The sequence below is a fragment of the Pinus tabuliformis genome, chromosome 2_1, assembly GCF_031772625.1.
Source record: "Pinus tabuliformis cultivar Carrire ecotype Pingquan chromosome 2_1, CPIR1, whole genome shotgun sequence".
NCBI classification, from domain to species: Eukaryota; Viridiplantae; Streptophyta; class Pinopsida; order Pinales; family Pinaceae; genus Pinus; species Pinus tabuliformis.
In genome coordinates, this window is record NC_142299.1 from 930,133,957 (window position 1) to 930,154,595 (window position 20,639).

General features: G+C 37.1%; 1 protein-coding gene across 1 annotated transcript; it reads left to right on the plus strand.

The window, feature by feature from the left end:
- Window positions 1–9,310: 9,310 nt before the first annotated feature.
- LOC149203696 (uncharacterized) lies at window positions 9,311–10,090 on the plus strand. Its single transcript, XM_089401953.1, has one exon. The coding sequence runs from the start codon at window positions 9,311–9,313 to the stop codon at window positions 10,088–10,090; it is 780 nt and encodes a 259-aa protein (XP_089258079.1).
- The last annotated feature ends 10,549 nt before the right edge of the window (window positions 10,091–20,639 follow it).

A 20,639-nucleotide genomic window follows, 5' to 3' on the forward strand; every position in this document is an offset into this window, starting at 1 on the left:
GAATATCCTAACAGTAAATGGCATAAGGAACTAAATCCTTTTGACCCAACACAGCTCCTAGAGCTGTATCTGAAGCATTTGTAGAAATATGGAAAGGAAGTTTCCAATTTGGCCCTCTCAAAATGGGTGCTTCAGATATTCTTGTTTTCAAAGTTTCAAATGCAGATTGACAATCAGGATCCCACTTGAATTCACAGTCTTTTGTAAGTAATTTGAAGAGCGGAGATGCTATCTTGGTGAAGTTTTCAATAAATCTTCTATAATATCCAGTAAATCCAAGAAAACTTCTAACATCTTTTTGACAATTTGGAATAGGCAACTTGGAGATGACTTCAACTTTTGATCTATCAACTTTAATCCCTTCTCCTGAAATATGATGTCCTAAAACAATTCCTTCAGTAAACATCATAAAACATTTTTCATGACTTAATGAAAGATTTGTTCCTTTACATCTTATAAGGACTTTTTCCAAATTTTCTAATGCCTCTTAAATGAATTACCATAAACTGTAAAATCATCCATATAAACCTCTACACAATCATGAATTAGATCAGAAAAGATTCCTAGTACTGCCCTTTGAAATGTTGCGGGTGCATTACATAACCCAAAAGGAAGTACTCGGTAAGCAAAAGTTCACCATGGACAAGTAAATGTGGTCTTGTCCTGATCTTCAGGTGCTACCTGAATCTGATTGTAACCACTAAAACCATCCAAAAATGAGAAATACTTTTTGCCTGCTAAAGTATCTAATACTTGATCAATAAAAGGTAGAGAAAAGTGATCCTTCAAAGTTGCTTTGTTCAATTCCCTGTAATCAATGCAAACCCTCCATTTACCATTCTTTTTAGGTACTATAACCAAAGGAGAAACCCACCGGCTATCTGAAATGGGGTAAATGAAGTTTACATTAAGTAACTTTTGGAGCTCTTCTTTCACTACCTCCCTAAGGTTTGGATTCATCCTTCTTTGAGGTTGTCTAATTGGTTTACTGTTTTCCTCAATGTAGATGTTGTGAATGCAAGTCTTAGGGTCAATACCTTTCATATCGGTATACTCCCATGCAAATGCAGTAGAATTTTTTTGCAAGATTTTGGTTAGCTCCTCCTGTTGTGATTTTTCCAAGTTTTTGTTGATATTCAATGTTTTTCCTGGAAAAATCTCAATGGCAGAACTACCAAACTCTTCCATAGAGAAAAGAGACATTTGTCTAGATGATAGACACTCAATGTCAGAATCCAACTGAAATTGTCTGTGGTCATATTCTGAAGATGGTTCAAAGTTTTCTAATGTGTTCAGAATTTGACTATCTTCACTGATCTCAGAAATGGTAAAGACAGGTTGTATAGTATCTTCATCATCAACCCACTCATTATCTCCTATTCCTGTAATTGCTTTTGCTGGAGGATACAGATTGAACTTCTTTGTCGAATTACCATCAGAAATATACATATCCCCAGACCTACAACTGATAAAAGCATCAGCTGTCGCTAGCCAAGGTCTTCATAAAATAAGAGGATGTCCTCCTAAATTACTCTTGGAAGTTAAAATCATGAAATGACTGGATATTCCCAAGAGTCTAAGGAGACTGGAATGTCTTCTAATACACCATCTGGTTTGATAATTGATCGATCTGCAAGTTGCAGTAAAGTAGGTGTAAAAAGAAGATTAGGAACTTTTAGCTGTTCCATAGTCTGTCTACTCATGATGTTGATAGCAACCCCTAAATCAATCAAAGTATTTGGTATTTCTACCCCATTGATATGTGTTTTGACAATTGGACTACCGGGATCTACATATTTCTGCATAGTAATTTTTCCCATCATGATATCTGCAATTTTCCCTACCAGGTGGATTCTTCTTGTATCTCTTGGTTTCCTTCCTGGTCTTTTAAGACTCAACTCCTTTATTGTTTTTGCTAGAATAGGAATCTCTTTAATGGCTTGTAACAAGAGAATCTTGATACAAACATTCTTCAATTCATCTAGAAAATTATAGTCAGGCAACCAAATTTGTTTTTCCACTCCTTTGTCAATTTGTAATCTTTCAGGAAAAGGAGGTGTGGATAAAGATGCAGGTTGCTCAACTATGGGAGTTGTGGGGGTTGATTCTTTTTCTTTTTCTTTTTGAGTGTTTGGGTTTTGAAAAGATGCTTCAGAACCCTTATTGGCTTCAAGAGAATCTTCCTAAAAAATGCTTTGCCTTTGAGCATTTATAGAAGGCTTATCTAGGACTCTACCTGATCTGAGTTGTACTTCATTGAGAGGAACAATCATATAGGTAAGAAATTGTTGTCCTTCTACCATATAAGCATTTTGAGGGTTTTTATTCTTGGGGTTTGGAAATGGCTGAGAAGGAAGTTGATTTGAATTTTGTTGGAATGGAAGCAAGAGTTGAGAATTTGGATTCTTTTGAGAAGGTTGTTGTTGTTGTGGAAATGGCAATGATAGTTGTGGATTTTGATTTGGAAGTTGTGGAGCTTGTTGGTTTTGAAAAGATGGGGGATATTGGTAAAATTGAGCAAATCTCCCATAAGGATTTTGCATACCTTGTACCCATGATTGAAAAGGATTTTGAGGTTGGGACCAAGGTTGTTGCCAAGGATTCCAATTTGGTGGGGGTTGAAAGTTCATAGAGTTGCTAAACCCTTGATTTTGTTGCCCCTGCCAAGGTCTCTTTGCAACAAAACAGAGAGATTCGATTGTATTTGGATCTTCTTGAAAGACAGCTTTGAGCCTAGGAATTGAAGGACAATCCTTCATCTCATGATTCTCTGAACAAATTAGACATGTTTCTACAACTTTTGCATCCAAGGGACATTCCCTTAGAGCATGTTTCTTCCTACACTTTGGGCAAAAGATGGCCAAAGCCTCAACTTCTGATTTCTGCTTATTGTGAATCTTAAGGGTGTCTAGTTGCTCACTAAGACTCCCTAAGATGTTAGTTTTGAATTCATCAAGCATGTTGCCAATCTCAGCCCTACTTACTGATCCAGTTGCAGATTTGTTTGCTCTAATGAGAGAAGGATCTCTAGGCCCTTTTTGAGTTTTAGATTTCCCCCTTGAGAGATGGACACATAGCTCTACTATATCATGAAGTGGAAGTTGAGATATGTCTCCTTTTCCCATCATGTTCAAAATATCTATCCATTCATCTCTAATGGTTTTTAATAGAAGGGCTTTCAAGGTCTCCTCATCTAAGTTACTCATTTTTGCTCTTTTCAGGTTGTATTGAAATCTTTCAAGTAAATCCTCCAAGTTTTCATCTTCTCTTTGCACCATTTTGAATACCTCATCCTTGTGATTGGTGGGCATACAATAGTCCAAGTACCTATCCAAAAATTTTTGTTTCATATCATTCCAAGTCCTAATGGATTGAGTGAGTAATCCCATGAACCATTTCAAAGCTGCTCCTTTCAATGTTGAAGGAAACAGTTTGAGTTTTTGAGAGTCTTCCAGATAATCATAAGTTCGACACACGATTTCAAACTTAAATAGAAATGTTTCAGGGTCCTGATTCCTTAACCCATGGAAGTTTGGGAGGACATATGGTGAGATGTTTTTCATTGTGGCTCGGGAGTCCTCATCGACTATAGGAAATCCGAATAAGTTATCTCCATCCTTATTTCCCCCAATGTTACCTCTACCTCCTCCATTGTTTCCTCCTCCTCCTCTACCTCTACCTCTATCAAATCCAGTTTCTCCTTCCTCTGTCATGGTAGTTTCCCTGGAGACTTCAGAGTCTTCTGGTTCTTCTACTAAGGGTGAACGCGAAGGAATTTCCCCCTCTTCTTCTTCAGATGATTCTACTTCTTCAATTACAATTCGTCTCTCTGTAGAAGGAAGGAAAGGATCTCTTTCTAATTCAGATTCGATGGAAGGTGTGGGAGAGTCGACTCCTACCTCTTGAATTCCAGGAATCCTAGGGCTAGGAGTGTAAGTTGGAGATGATAGAGGTGTCTCTTGTCTATTCCTTGAAGTAGATGGACTTGTAAAAATCGAACTCTTGGCTCTAGCTAAAAACCTTCCCCTAGAATCTCTTGCTCTATGCATGTCATTTTTTTTTTTTTCTTCAAGTCGGGCTAATAATTCTCTTTCTGATCTTTCAGGTCACTCTAGGTGCAAGAAGAGAGCATACTCAAGAAACTATTAAACCAATAACTTTCTCTTTTCTGATCCTCCAGATCACACTAAGTGCAAGAGGAGAGTATACTTTGAGAGGTTATCAATTTTCCTTCCTTGAAATTTTCTTGTTATTTTTTTAAGAATTTGGCTACCTAATTTCACTTCCCCGGCAACGGTGCCAAAATGTTTGGTCAATTTAGTGTGATCTAAATTTCTATTTATAATGTCAACCCGGGGTTTGTAAACTGACGAAGTGAAGTGTACTATATGTACTAGATAACCATTTCCTTAGTCTTTTGTCGTTTTTAGTTTTTTTAAGTTTGTTTTTGGATTTATCTTTCCCTAATGTGAGATGATGAAAAGGTGATAAAGCAAGTGAAATATGGATGATTATGGTGATCTCTAAGTGGTTTTTCAAAACTTAAAAGAAAGAAAGTTTTTAAAATAACTGCAATGAAATCAATTCTTAAAAAGAAATAAAGACATCAAACAATGAACTAATGACATCGGCCCAGTATCTTTGTTGCTGAATGAAAATGAAAGTGAAATCTACACTAAACTCAATTAAAAGTAAGAACAACTAATCCACACTATTTCAACTCTTCAACTCAATCTTCCTTGTGAAAAGATGTCATGAAATGTTAAGCAATGTGAAATCTAAAAGAAGTTAAACTGCATAAAAGACACTAATCACACTACTTTAACTCTCTTGACCTTTTGCCTTTCAGCTTAATTTACCCTGTGAGAAACAATCATGAACAAGTCAAGCAATGTGAGATCTAAAGCAAACTAAATCAAGCTATAATGAGTGATATTCTGGTTCCTAATAAAGTTATTTGATTATAGAAAGAAACCGTAATCAGATGAATAGCATGATATCTAAGAGCAGAAAATAAATGTACAACTTAAGGAAATGACAGTACTGGAAATCAAACTTCAGAAAACAAGAATCAGCGACAAAGACAAGATGATCTCGTATGCCAATAGTTATAAAAAGAAAAGGTGAAAAATTGCCCCGGGCTGCCTAAGAAAACCTGCAGAAAACACTGATCAGTTGTAACCATAAAAGAGCAGCAATGAAAATGTAAATCAACAGAAATCAAAAAACTTTGTTATGTACATCTAATATACATGATGAAATAAAACGCAGCATTTAAATAACAACTGTACAACTAATATACATGAACAGGAAACAAATAATGCAAGAGTTAAAGGACAACTGTACAAGGATTTAGTGAGCAGGGGCCCTCTACCACTTCAGCCAATTCAACGAACAACTACAAGCTTAAGTTTAAACCAATCTTCTCATATATTAAACAACAACGTAAAAGTGCAGTGGGGAAATACAACAAATTCAAATTACATTACCAGAGATTAACTTTTAAAGCGTTCATGGACGCGTTATTTATAAGGAAAGAAAGCTAAACAGATTAACTAAATCTACGTTATTAACCACGCTGCCAGAGACACGTAAATCCTCTTCAGCCCGGATCTAGGTAACTGTCATCATGTTTATTAAATCTGAGAGGTATGGCTGTTGGATTCACGCTATCAGGATGTCTTCGTGGCTAAGGACTGTGCCACGTAGCTTCACGTGCTCAAAAACAGAGCTACGCAGAGCCGTGCCACCGCTGAACACTTCTGTTGACTATCCTTTGCCCCTTGTTTGACCGCGGGCTTTTATGGGCGTGCTGGATGATCTGGAGGGACACGTTCCATGTCCTTGACTCCTGTGACTTGCCCATGTGGCTCGTTTCTTCAGAGGACACTTGTAGCATGGTGTTTGACAAAACGGCTGTGGAATCCTATGCTGGCTGCAGAAACCTGGGTCGGCTGCGGAAACCTGTGTCGGCTGCGGAAATTGAGAAGCTTCCGCAGCTGTCTGAAAAAAATTCTAAACCAAACAACGGTCATCAGCGTAGTTAGAAAACCATGTCAAAAGCTCTTTTTTAAACTAAAATACAATGATTTAATCAACTTGGTAGATGAAATGAGTGGAAAAAGAAGGTTGAGAGGGTGTATAGGAAGGTGCAGGTTCGAGGCTCAACAACTTCACTGATGGCTTGACACAGAAAGATGAAAACATATAACTCGGAATGTTTGCTATTCACTGGAGAGTTACAGAGGCTAGCGTTGAAATTACTAACCCTGTTAATGAACGCGAGGATACAAGTCCTGTTGCAGTGTTTGAATATGGTTATTTGATTGCGATTTATGAACACATATTTTTCTTGAAACTTGACACTGATATGCGAGATATCGGCTCGATTCAGGCAGAGAATATTTCTATCTTCCTTGGCCTGCGGGCTTTGGATAATGTTAGATTTTATTTGGATTCACTGATTATACTTATGTAGGTACTAATCGAGTGCATCTGCTAACAAATATGCCTTTTGATCTTCTAGTGTACTCTCATTGTTGTTTTGATTTTCCAATGCTTTTTTCCATTTTTTTCTCTTTCTTCATGAGGAATGTAATAGATTATCGGATGGAACTGCAATATATTTCTTTGTCTTCCTTGATGCTTCCTGCTTCTCTTTCTGTAGCCTTATTGGCAAGGTTATCAACATCTTTATTATGTTCTCTCAGGACATGTTTGAAGTTAACCCTTCCTAATCCTTTTAGATTCAATCTTATCCTCTTATATACTCTGTTCATTACCGAATTATTGAGATTTTTACTATTTATCATTGCTTCAATAACAATTGTAGAGTCTCCTATTATCATAGGATCTCAGATTGTTTTTTTTTTTTTAAATCCTTGGGCCTGATAGAAGACTATAGGCTTCTGCTTTGTTATTTGTGGTTTCTCCTAGGCCCCATTCGTAGGTGGCGATCTCTTTCCCATTTAGATCACTTATCGCTCCTCCTACTCCTACTTTCCCTAGATTGTTTTTCAATGCCCCATTGAAAAAAACACTGAATCTATTTTGTTTTTTTCTCCACTCTTCAAGTTCTTTTTCGCTCATCCTTAGTTTCCAATTTCTTGTTGTAGGAGCTTTCTTTGGTCCTGTTTTCCCAGTGTTTTCAAAAATAGCTTTGCCAATCCAGTGTCTCTCCTCTTGCTGAAGATTGTTGTGATCCACTGTTGACATCCCTTTAGTGTTTAAAATTTGTGAGACTAAACTCCATGTTTTAAATTAAATTTTACCTGTTCTTGGATTTTGGTCTTTGAAGATACTTTTATTTCTAGTTAGCCAAATCTGCCAACATAATACCACTGGAAGGCATTTCCAGAGCCCGATTATTGTAGTTTTGTTTTTTGTAGAGTAAGAGTAATTCTTCTCCCATGCTTTATAAATATTTGAGAAATTGTTTGTGAAGTTTAAGTTGATTTCTAGTGGGCTTGTAATCTGCATCCAACATTCTCTGGCTAACAATACTATCCATATTTATGTGAAACAAACCAAACAATACTCACCTCACATCCCACTATTTACGTGCTCTACTATTCTACTATTTATGAAACCATAAAAACGTTATAGGAAAGCAAATGAACGACAAGAAATCATTCTATTCATGAAACAAAGTGCTTACAAGATTACAAAAGCTTGGAGACCTAACCAAAGTGTGGCTATGATTGTAATGTCCCTTAATAATAAATAATAAATAATAATAAATATACACATTTTTTCATTCACATCTGCTTCCGGTCATAAAACAGAGGCAGAAACACAGAGAGATCAGAGATGGCTACAAATGGAATGAAGAAAAATGGGGGCAAATCCAAGTCTCTAGTGAAGGGTTTACTAAATCGATTCTTGAAGAAAAAACGCTGCATCAGGGAGAGCTCGTCACAGGTTCATCCCATAATTCCATACCAGCTATCCCAAGCATGTGAGATAGCCAAGCCTTACAGGGCATGCTTGGTTCTTAGCCTGGAGACGATCAGGGAAACAGAAGTCGAAGAGCATTCCTCCAGAACGACCTTATGGGAAGACCCAGTTAGGACTCCTCACTACTTCATCAAGGGTACAAACACCAAAGAAATCACAACTAAAGTTTTAAATTTGTTTTTAGACCATGCTCTTAGTTGTAAGACTGTTAGGGGCGCAATGATGCTCGAAACATGTTCAGAGACCATGAATCTTGGCATGCAGGAGTGAGCAAAATTTTAGGATGGGAATACTCTAGATATCTATCATTCTTCATAGTATTGGAATGGGGATACTCAGAGTGCTCAGAGGAAGAAGGGGAAATAGGAGAATCCCAAGCTTCGATAAGGAGATCCACAAGAGGCGGCAAATCAGATCGGGAAAAAAGAGAGCATGAAACTTTTAAGGATAAGCTTCAAGGCAACCAACCAACCCTTAAGAAGCTTCTAGCATCAAAAGCAAAGATGGCGAGAAACCAGCCCCAAGGCTCCAAGGGAGCCAACCAGAAATACAAATGATGAAGATAGTCTCCTGGAACTGTAGAGGTATGGGGAGCAGAACCAAAGAAGAAGCCATCAGAAGTTTAATAAGAACATAAACTCCTGACATACTTCTCATCTAGGAGACCAAACTAGAAGACTCCGTCTTCCTTCAGGCAAGCAAGAAACTCTGGAACAAATGTGAGGCGAAAGCTATCTTAGCCCGAGGGGCTTCCGGAGGGCTGGCCACTCTTTGGAACACTAGCAAATTCTCATTTGTTTCTGAGACCCTCAATACTCACTGGCTGCTCTTAAAATTGCAGCACTTAGACTCAAAAGAGATTATCAGCCTCTTCAACGTGTACATCCCCATGAATGCTGTGGAAAAAAAGGCCTGCTAGGACTCCATAAGAACCCAAGCAGATCTAGTTAATCTTGAGAATATCGTCATAGCAGGAGATCTCAATCTCACTCTCTTATCAGCAGACAAGAGAGGAGGCAGCATTGTTCGAGATCCGGCAAGGGAATGGGCAGAGGACCTTATGCAGGACTGGGACATGCTAGACATCAAGCATATCTCTGGTAAGTTCACTTGGACTAACAAAAGAATTGGTCCTGGCCACATTTCTGCTAGATTGGATAGATTCTTAATTCAAATCTCTTTTCTTCTGCTTGGATTAGAGGCTAGAGCTCATATCTTCCCATGTAGCACTTCGGATCAGAAACGCATCAAGCTTGAACTGGTGTTTCAGCTTGACCTAGGTCCAATCCCCTTCAGATTTAGCCCGCTCTGGACTAATGAATCAAACTTTATGCATTTAGTTAAGGGTATCTGGATGCAGCCGGTAAAAGGCTCCCCCTTTTTTGTCTGGGAGGAGAAGCTCAGAAGAGTGAAACGAGCTTTAAAAAGCTGGGCCAAAACTCTGCCTTACCTAGCAAATGAAAGAAAAAATCTTCAACGCAATCTGGAAAATCACCACATCCAAGCTGAAACAACTGAGATAACTAAAGAGTTTATAGACAAAGAAGCCCAGCTCCAGCAAAACTTCCACAAGGCTTGTCTAGTAGAAGAAGAGTACTGGAGACTTAAGTCACACAGTCTTTGGCTTAAAGCAGGGGACAATGACTCTTCCTTCTTCCATAAACAAGCTCAGGCAAGGAAATGTACCAATGCCATTTACGAAATCAAAGATGGCACTATTACTCTCAAAGACAATGCAAGCATCAAAAAATCTGCCTCCCTTCACTTTAAAAGCCTGTATAGTGAAGATAAAGATTTGGACCAAAGCTCTGATATGATTGACATGGTTCCCTCCTTGATTATTGTTGAAATGAATCACTTTCTTGAAGCTAAAGTCACTAAGAATGAAGTCAAGGATGCCCTCTTTGCCATGGACCCAGACAAAGCCCCTAGACTGGATGGATTTACAGCCACATTCCTCCAATCTCGCTGGCAGACTGTGGAAAAAGATCTATTCAAATGGCTATTAAGTCCCAAGCTTGCTAGAAAATCGGAGGCAGCACGAACTCTGCTTTTCTTGCTCTCATCCCCAAAGAGAAAGGAGCCAACACCTTCAACAGATTTCGTCCAATATCGCTATGTATATCGGTTATAAACTGATTACTAAAGTCATTGCTAATAGACTTAAGCTCATCCTCCCCAAAGTCATTCCGGAAAACCAAGGAGGATTCATTCAAGGGAGACTGATAGTGGACAACTACACGCTTGTCCAAGAGGCAATCCACTCAAGTATGAGTCACAAGGAAAAAGGTATGGTTGTCAAGCTTGATTTAGCAAATGCTTTTGATAGAGTCAAGCATAGTTTTTTGCTGAAAGTCTTACACAAATTTGGATTTGGGGAGAATTTTATAAATTGGATTCGGGCTTGCATTTCAGAGCATTGTATCCCTCCATTAGTAAACTACAGAGCTGCTGACTTTTTCAAAGCCACGAGAGGGCTCAGGCAGGGGTGCCCTCTCTCACCCCTTCTTTTTGTTCTTCAAGCCTCTGTCCTCAGCTTCTATCTAGACCAAAAAATTGTTGGGTTCTGTATAGCAAGAGGTGTTAAAAACATCAATCATGCTCTCTTTGCGAATGACACCTTGTTATTGGGAGCTGCCTATGTGCTTATAGCCTCAAGATTTAAAGGAGTCCTGGATGAGTTTTGTTTGATTTTGGGAAGCAGTTTAAACAATGGCAAATGCCATATCTATTGCTGGAACTCCACCTCCAGCATGCTCAATTCCATTTCCAGATCCTTTGGTTTTGCAACGTCCTCAAACTGGACTTCCTTCAAGTATCTAGGCCTTCCTGTATTTCTTAAAAGAGCCTTCAGCAGAGATTGGCTTTCCCAACTGGAGAAATTCAAGAATAAGCTGCTTGCCTGGGGCTTTTCCTGGCTCAACATGATGGTAAGTCTGTCCTCATTAAATCAGTCATTAACAATCTTCCCTTATTTCAGTTTTTTGTTCTTCTTACTCCCTCTGGGATTCTCAGAAAAATGGAGGAGATCATTCAGAAATTTTTTTGGAAGGGGGGCAAGCAAAATGAGAAAAAGATTTCGTTAGTCAACTGGGATTCCATCTCCAAACCACTCTTGGAAGGAGGCTTAAATTTCAAAAATCTTGGATATCAAAATATCGCCATGGGAGCTAAGCTCATTTGGAGAATTATTGCTCTTAACCCTGGCTGGGCACATCTAGCTCTCTGGAAAAATATTTTGAGGGCAAGTGCTCCCACTATCTAGGCCATCCTCTGCTGCTCCTGAATACACCCTTCCAGAAGCTCAGTTCAAAAGCCTGTCCGCTTATAAATAATCATGCCTATTGGGTCCCCGACAATGGAAAAATGATCAACGTTTGGACAGACAAAATTATGAACAATGAGCTGCTAGGAGATTGTCCCTCTCTCCAAGCGTTGCGCAGTTGGATGAACGATGCTGGAATGCGTTCCCTGTGGGATATTTCAGCCTGGTAGGATTCATGCTGGGCTGGATGGAAAATTGAAACCCCCCAGATTTGGCTTTAGAACACAAGGAACTGCTCTCCAAGCTTCACGAATCGGCTCCATTATGGATGCGAAGCAGGGATTCTAGAGGTTGGGGTGTGCAGGCTGGTGGTTATACTGTTGCTAAGGGATACGCCAAGTTGTGCGAGCGCCCCCATGTGGCCACAAATCCAGAGCCTTGGAAAGGGATTTGGTACCACCCCTCTCTGCCAAAATCATTTTTTTCAATTGGCTATTATGCCATTCCAAAATCTTGACTGACGATAATCTGCAGAAGCATGGCTTCCATGGCCCTTCAAGGTGCAGACTTTGCAAGGTAAATCAGGAAAGCGTTTCACATTTGATGCTAGAATGTTCCTTTACTTTGCAGATCTGGTCCGCGCTGCTGGAAACTTTGAGTTCCAACTTCGAGTTGCCTTCCTCCACTGCTGATTTTTTTGTCAAATGGCTGCAAAGGTACCCTGGTCCCCCTCCAAAAAACAAAATTATTAGCGCTGCTTGGTTCATCATCCCTAAAATTACCTGCTGGCAGATCTGGCTTGAGCGAAACAAAAGGATTTTCAGAAACTGCGAGCAGGATGTCAAGCTAGTGATAGTTAAAATTAAATGCCAGTTAAAAGAGTGTCTGAAAAACCACAAAGATGATTTAAATCTCACCCAGCAAGATAAAAATTGGGGATCTTCTCTCGACCTACAGTTCCAAAAATTGGTAAAGAGAATTTCCCTCCCAAAAGCTTGGCAAATAAGGGCTTCTGCAAAAAAGCTCCAGGGATGGATTGCAAACCACCAGAGGCACTCTCTATTTTTTGATGGGGCTGCTAAGGGCAATCTTGGAAGAGCTGGTGTTGGAGGAGTTATATTAAAACCAGCTGGTTCTAGGATTCACAGTTTCGCTTAGGGCTTGGGCATCGCTTCCAGCGTCCAAGCTGAGGCTTTGGCTCTTTTTCAAGGACTCCATATTCTGAAAGTGTTTAACATCAGGGAGGTTAATGTTATTGGAGACTCTCATGTTATTATTAACATTATGGTGACACATTCTAAGCCAAAGGACCTCAGGCTAGCAAGGCTTATTCACAGAATTTTAGACCTTGGTGACTCTTTCCAGAATTTAAATTTCTATAATGTGTTGAAAGCCAATAATAAGGAGGCGGACACTGAAGCTAACAAAGCAACTCTTCTTACGGCTGGTGCTCTGCTAAGAGGCAGACAAGAAATATGGGAACCAATTCCTTAATTTAAAACATTGTCATGTTTTATTGCTTTCTGTTAAATCAGTTTGTTTGTACCCACAAGCTTGGGAAAATCTCTGAAATTGATCACATAGTTGCAGTTAAGAAAAGATGTGAGCTAATCATAAATGTCACGGTCTTGCAATGTTGTTCGACACTTATCATTTTAGACTCACCTTTTGTAATCCGCTCTTTGGCATTATGGCCAAGTTTCTAATATATCCACTACCTATTTCTGTAAAAAAGTAAAAAATAAAAAATAATATTAAGAAAAAATACAAGAAAATAAACAATAAACAATGAATAAATAAATAACAAATAATAAATAAATAACAAATAACAAATAGTAATAAATAACAAAGAACCACACTAAAGCTCTAAATAAAAAATAAATAGAAATAAAACAAGAAAACAATGAAAAAAATTAGTAAAGCTATAGAAAATGAATAAAAAAAGAAAACAATAAAGTTGCATATAGACAAATGCAGTGTGTGCATGTGATTCCCCTTCCAATGTTTGTTTTATTTATTAGATGGTGAGGAAGATGAGAGGCATTCCATCATTCCAAGATTCCATCATTCATTCTATTGGGAGAATAATGTTATAAGACAGAGGACTCACAGCAGTATGTTGATTGAAGGGTGGGGGTGGCCAGTCGTAGTAAGTCCTTGCCCAATTGAACCTACGATTGGGTTCGGCCCAAAATCTTGTTGCAGTTAGCAGACTTCAACTATCACTTAACTTTTCACTGGAATGATTTATTCTAATTTAGAGTGCTAAAAACATGATGAGAAATAGTTACAAGTAGAAATAAACGGTTTGCTTGTTCAACCCCATTAAATTATATGACATTTCACCGTTTAGACAGATAAATGATATTGCAGCTCAGTTTCATGTGGCCGTGAACTGGTTTCTAAGAACGTTATAGTAGAAGGAACACATTTTTACCTCTTATTTTATAAAGCAGTTTCAGGATTTCAAAATTCGCGAGACTATGATTTTCTTTTTGAATGATCTGAAAAGTAAGTTTTCAGTGATTTAACTTTGCGAGTAGTTTCTATATTTTTCTTTGTATGCTTCTTTTGACGTATTCGTCATAAAGATCGTCAATTTTTTTTATATGAGTGCTAATTTTTTTGGTTATTTGATCATTTTATAACAAATGAAATGCACAAACTTACGAAGTCAGATGATTAGAGGACATTACTACCAGTTTTTTCACAAACCGAGGAGAAATTTTAGAGAGGTAATCTACCAATTTCAACCCCGCGTTGACTGTGTGATATATATATTTGATGAAACATAATTAAAAAAAAAGAAGGACTGGCCAGATCATAACAAAAAAACCTTTTTAAGGCTACAACTAATTCCATCAATGATGGTAACCATAGAGTAAAAAAAAAACATTACCCGCAATATATCCTTTCTCGCAATATTCCAAACAGTAAATGTTAATATTCATCACAGTTCCTATCCCACGAAAAGTTTTAAGCGCATAGTTTGCCATATTCCAAGGGCTTTCAAGTTTTTAAATGGTCCCAAAACCTTAATAAATAACTTTGGAATTTTTATTTTGTTAAAGTTGGCGAAAGGCGTTTCAAATAACTTTATACGAAATTGCAAAATATCAATAAATCTGTATGGAGATGTTTTGATCTAAATTCAGTTTTTAGCTGATAATAAATATTATAATTTGGTTGTTAAACATAAAATAATTATAAAATAAAATAATTATAAAGTATTAATAGATATAGAAGATATTTTAAGCTGATATTTTAAGCTTTATATGAAGAGCATATGCAAGCAATGTAATATAGCTAACTCTTCCTTCACTAGTGACTTAGCTATTTGGTTTTTAAGTTAGCTTGGTAATATTTCATGATCTCTACTATCCGGTATTGTAATTTGGGCAATATTTTTTTCCTTTTACCTACATAATATAACAAGATTCACACAACGAACTGTAATTTGTGAAACCCTGTCCAAATAATCGCACATTTGGTTTGTGAAATCCGGGCCTTGGGCAAAATTGAGTTTGGTTTCAGAACTTTTCTAGAATATTAAATTCATTTTCTGTATGAACCAGACATTATAATTTTACCAAAATCATATATTCCTCTTAAGAATACATCTGCACAGTACCTTTGGGTTCTGTGTAGTGGGAAAATTATCATTTTTCAAGCTGGATTCCTCTATGTCTGGCTTTGCTGCAAAGAACCTTTGACATGATCTCAAAAGTCCATACATGACTTAATATGACAATTATTACATCATAGGTCTTTTCATGACCTTTACATCAAGTGATATACATGAAATTTATAATAAAGACCAAAGACCTAAACAAGATCATGATAGTTATAAGCAACTATCATGCACCATATATGATTTGCACCATAAGCATCTGTCAGCAGCATCAAGAACAACATGTATATGTCCATCATAAGTTCGCAAGATATGTCAATGTAACTTCAATATCATCAACCTAAGACTAAGTAAGACACATATAGGTATCAACTCATCCTCTTGACATTATCAAGAGCAACTTGCTCTTTTTCTTTGTTAGAAAAAGCCTTTACCTATAGCCTTCCATGAATCAACTATGCATATGCCATATTTTCGAGTAGTAATAGAAAACCATTCACACCATATCATATATATGTAAAACCACCATAGTCATCATCTATAACCATAACATCATTATCGTAGCAAGAACTGCATGATATGTTCACAAGAACCCTCAATATATCAACCATGTATCATCATTAGGGAGTTTTCTAACATCCCACACTGATAAGCATCAACCATGATAATGTGACTATCAAACCTATCATCATAAAGTAAGAAGTCATCATCATTATGTGACTAATTAAGCCATGTCTCCAAATAGCCATGTCTTAAAATAACTATGTCTTCATGAAACCTGCAATAACACCATTCTCTTAGCCAACCAACAATATTTACCAATATGCAATTTAAGTAATCATTCATGTATCCAACATAATATGTATCTAGCTTCTCATCAATGAGAAAAGAAAATCATGAGCTCACAGTCATTTGTCAAACTTTCTTGATACCATCAAGATCAATAATCCTCAACCAATATACCATGTGAGATCCAAGAACTATAGGAATCCTCATTCATAACTGCACCCTATGAAATTTATGCATCTTTGAAGGCATGATGGCAGCAACATAACATAAATGAGTGACACTTAACATCATCAAATAATGAAGATGTGTACTCAAGATTTGTTCTTCTCCTTGAACTTATGAAGATCACCATGTAAGCAACATAACTATATGCATCATCAAAAGAGTCATCCACAAATCTGATCAGAAGCATCAAAACAACTAAGTGGCTGAAGTGAAGTATCATATGTGATTTCATCATAGGCAATTCATGTCTGCAACATAGTATGATGCATCATTTAAACACTTCAACAACTTAAGCATCCTCACCATTGATAAGAATCATAATGTACCAAAGACTTTTAAACATAATGCCAACAATGCATTATTAGAAGCATAGCATATTCTCCCCCTGAACATGTGCCAACTGTTCACTGTTAGATCTAATTATTGCATATATCACTAAGAATCATCAAGGAATCATCAACAACCAGTTATACATCAAGTCATCAACAACTTATGAGGGTCAAAAGCACTTCTAAATAACATACACAAATTGTAATCATCAAAACAAAAAAGACAATTCATAATTGTTTAAACCATATCAGATCCTTTTTCTAAGTTTGCCCCACTGCTTCTTCATCAAACCAACATATACGCGATTAAGCATTTTTGAACTCATGTATATATGCCACTTATCTTCATAATATATGCGTATGAAAATTGGAACACTGAAATTTCATACTTTCAGTTCCCCCTAAGTCTGTTCTGACTGTACTTGGTCCTAGAATTTTTTTTGAAACATCAGTACCTAGAATATCATTATCACGATGGTTCTTCATTAGAGACTCCATTTTACTCTTGTCTCTAGTCATGTGATGAGAACATTCATCTTCGTCTTTGAATGAGCAAACATCAAGACCACACCTTATCTGATCTTCCTTTTCTTGATTCTTGGTGGATTCATCTTTTTCAGATTTTCTGATATAAATGTGCTTATTTGATTGCTTACCATATTGTCTATGGCGATCCATAGACTTGTTCCTACATTCTTTTGCTATATGCCCAAACTTGTTACAAGCATAACATCTTATATGTTTCATATTCCTTCTATAGCAATCAATGGCTTTGTGACCAAACATATTGCAAGAAACAATATCCCTTAAAGTACTTGAAAGATGATGATCTTTCTGTGAGACGATTATTAGCTTGAAACATTCTACTTTTGCACCTAGCTGCAACATGTCCAAAATTATGACAGATAGAACATTCAACATTATTCATCAGAGGAAAGAATCGATTAACACTTCCATAGTTAGGAGTAAATGATTTTCTTTGAAGACTTTCTTTCCTTGGATGTTGATGGGGTTGACCTCTTATCTCCTTGTTGAGCATTTCAAATTTTGCATTAGAATTCCTTGCCTCAGTTTGTGAGCTAGATTCACCTTTAACAATTTCATGAAAACCAAGACCAGATTTGATGGTAGGAGACCTTTGACTACTAAGAATATTATCCAAAATCTTAGTACTATCTTGAAATCGTAAAAGTTTATCCTTTTCTTCTAATTTACCTTTTAGGATATTTACCTCAACTTGATATTTCTCTTCCTTTTCTAGATATTGCTTCTTCATGATTTCTTCAACTTTTCTTCCTTCTTCCACTTGTTGCCTTAATTTGAGAACCTCATTTTCTTGTTCGTCAAATGCTTGAAGTAGTTCTTCATTCTGCTTATTTGAATTTTCAAGATCTTCTTTTAGAGAGACGACCACAACTTCAAGACCTTCACAATAACTGGTTCTTTCTTTTAGTTCCTTGGTTGTTGTATCCTTTTCATTCACTTCATTTCTCAATGATGTTACTTCATCCTGCAGCCTTTGACATTGATCTTCCTTTTCCTTGAACTGCTTCCTTATTTTGTTTCCTTCCTCCAACTGAGTTTTTAACTTGGTAACCTCTTCTTTGTAGGTACACTCCCTTTTGTCAAATAGATCTTGTTGATCTCTAATTTTATATGTGAGCCTTTTAACTTTTGTCTCTATTATATTTCTTTCACTTTCACCCATAAGAGAAAATTCAGTTGTTTCACTGTCACATTCATTATCTTCAATATTGCATGAATAGAGAAATGTATCACTAGAGGACCAAAAATTAGTACCTGATAATTCTTTTGCTTGTTCATCTTCAATCTGAGGTGATTCTGAATTTGAATAATTGCTTCCACTTAATAGCCAATTGTCTCTCCTGCTGTCACTGTTCCTTTGAGATGTATTCTTCTTCTGAGGTGCTTTCTTCTTTTGCTTCTTTCCCATTGTTGCAACAGATCTCCTTCAAGCGATCAAGTTTCTACCAAAGGACCCGCCCTGATACCAATTGTTGGGAAAAATACTGGGGGGGTGAATCAATATTTAAAAATCAATAACTCTTTACATTTCATATTCAGATTTCTATACGCGACTTTATTGAATGGAACCTGCGTGTGTACGCGATTGTTATTAAGACAATTAACATATATCCAATGAACTTATGATTCAGTTAATACATCATATGTCTGTCTTTAGCCACTGAATTAGAACTTTATTAAACATTAGATAAACAGTGACCATGTGTTGTCATAAAAAGGTAAACCATCACACATAAGCAACACACATGAACACTAGGATTTAAGGTGGAAACCCAATGCGGGAGAAAACCACCTACTGTTGTCATCTCTATCTTCTTTTTAATATAAAGAAAAAGTTGTTTACAATCTTGTACTAGCACAAACTCATACCAGTACATAGGCACCCACCTGCAGAAGGCTACAACCTTCTCTCATTCTCCAACTTCTACTGGAAGGGAGCTACAACCCCCTAGCTCTTGTACTGGATGATATGTTTACCAGTATGTAGGCGTCGACCTATAGAAGGCTACAACCTTCACTCGTTCTCCAACTGCTACTAGAAGGGAGCTACAACCCCCTAGCTCTTGTACTGCTGATATGTTTACCAGTACGTAGGTGCCGGCCTACCACCTTCACTCTTTCTCCAGGAACCATGTTTCATAAATTTTCAGACTGGATACTCCAGGTTCAACACATCATAACTTGTAGGCAATGTTTCATCAAATTTTCATACTGGACCCATTATCAACACTTAAGTTCAAGGTTCAACACATCATAACTAGTAGGCCATGTTTCATCAAATTTTCATACTGGACCCATTATCAACACTTAAGTTCAATTTCAAAACTCAAAACTGTAAATCATTGTTGTAACACAATCATCCATCATCTGAATCAATCAATCATTGAAACCCAATCATCAATCTCTGACATAATTGAAACCCAATCATCACTTTCTGAATCAACCAATCATTGAACCTTTTGACACAATTGAATCAAACAATCATTGAAACCTCTAACACAATTGTATCACCCAATCATCAATTTTTGATACAACTGATTCAACTATTCACTAAAAACCCAATCAACCAACACTTAATCAAAATTCAACCAATCAACTGGAACAGTTAGATCACTGTAACTTGTACACATAACTGAACTCAAAACATTGCATCAACAACCAAAAGCAACTGCAACCTCAAAAATCATATGTCAGAATGTATACACTACTTCAATCAGGACAACCTGCGTGTATACACTACTTTCTGCAACCCAACCTACGTATATCTCTAAAGATACTGAATCATAAAAATTTTGAACTAAACACTGTACCAACCAAAGACATTATGAATATGTACTGTCATATTACCGAGTTCTAAACAAATAGCAACAAAGATCACCCTTCTTACTCAATCAATCAGCGAACGAGACTCAATTTCCTTATGCAATCAGTTTAACTTCAGAGCTAATGAAGACATCATTGAAAAACAACAGTAAAACAACAACACTGATCAGATAGATCAATCATTTCTGAACAACAAACCCTTCCTCTACATACGCTACTTGGAAGTGCCGAATCTGCGTATATACGTGCCTTCACCGAGGTGAACCTGCGTATAGATATGCAAATAATGACTTATAACTTCACAACTTTTTAAGACTTCAGATATACCCAGATCATAGCATTTAAAGGATAAAGCATGCGTTAGCATTCAGATCTAGCCTATCCATTATCACATCATACAATGATAATTCATTTCAGGTCTCATGATCCTGATCCAACATTGTATCCAAGGGTGCACAAGATATTTCAGATCTATATCATAACCATAGCCCTTACAACACAAAATATACTTCAGATAGAAGTATTCATGAAAACCCTTTCACTTGCACACATAGCCCTTTGATCTTCTCCTCCTTATATACTTAGAGCCATTGTTAATACCATGCACCAAAACAACACTTAGAACTTATGGTATTCTTAGACGGGATCAAGTAACCGTTATTCCACTCAATATTGTGGGCTAATACCATGGTATGGACCCTTGGTATTCTTTAACCTTAATTTTCCATCCCATACACGCTTTTCCTTCTATGAAACTGTGTGCATACGTATACGCTCCTTTTATTCTGTGTACCCGCCTGTATACGCTACTTGGACTAGGTTAAACATCGTATACAACTTAAAACATTCTCTTTCCTCAATTTCTTGATTCTGATTTGTAATTCTTTGTCCCATCATCCTGTTCTTTTGTGCCATTACTCTGTTACCTTTGAATTAACCTGTTACAATGTGAGTTTCCATCATACATCACTTTTGAACTGATTCCTTTGAACTGCCTTGCATTTTGTCACATCTGTAAACACAACTGTCATGCATTCTGTCACATCTTGTTTATACCTTTATCAAGTAGTCCATT

Excerpts from the sequence above, each read along its gene's own strand:
- LOC149203696 (XM_089401953.1), top strand. The coding sequence starts at position 9,311 with ATGCAGCCGGTAAAAGGCTCCCCCTTTTTTGTCTGGGAGGAGAAGCTC.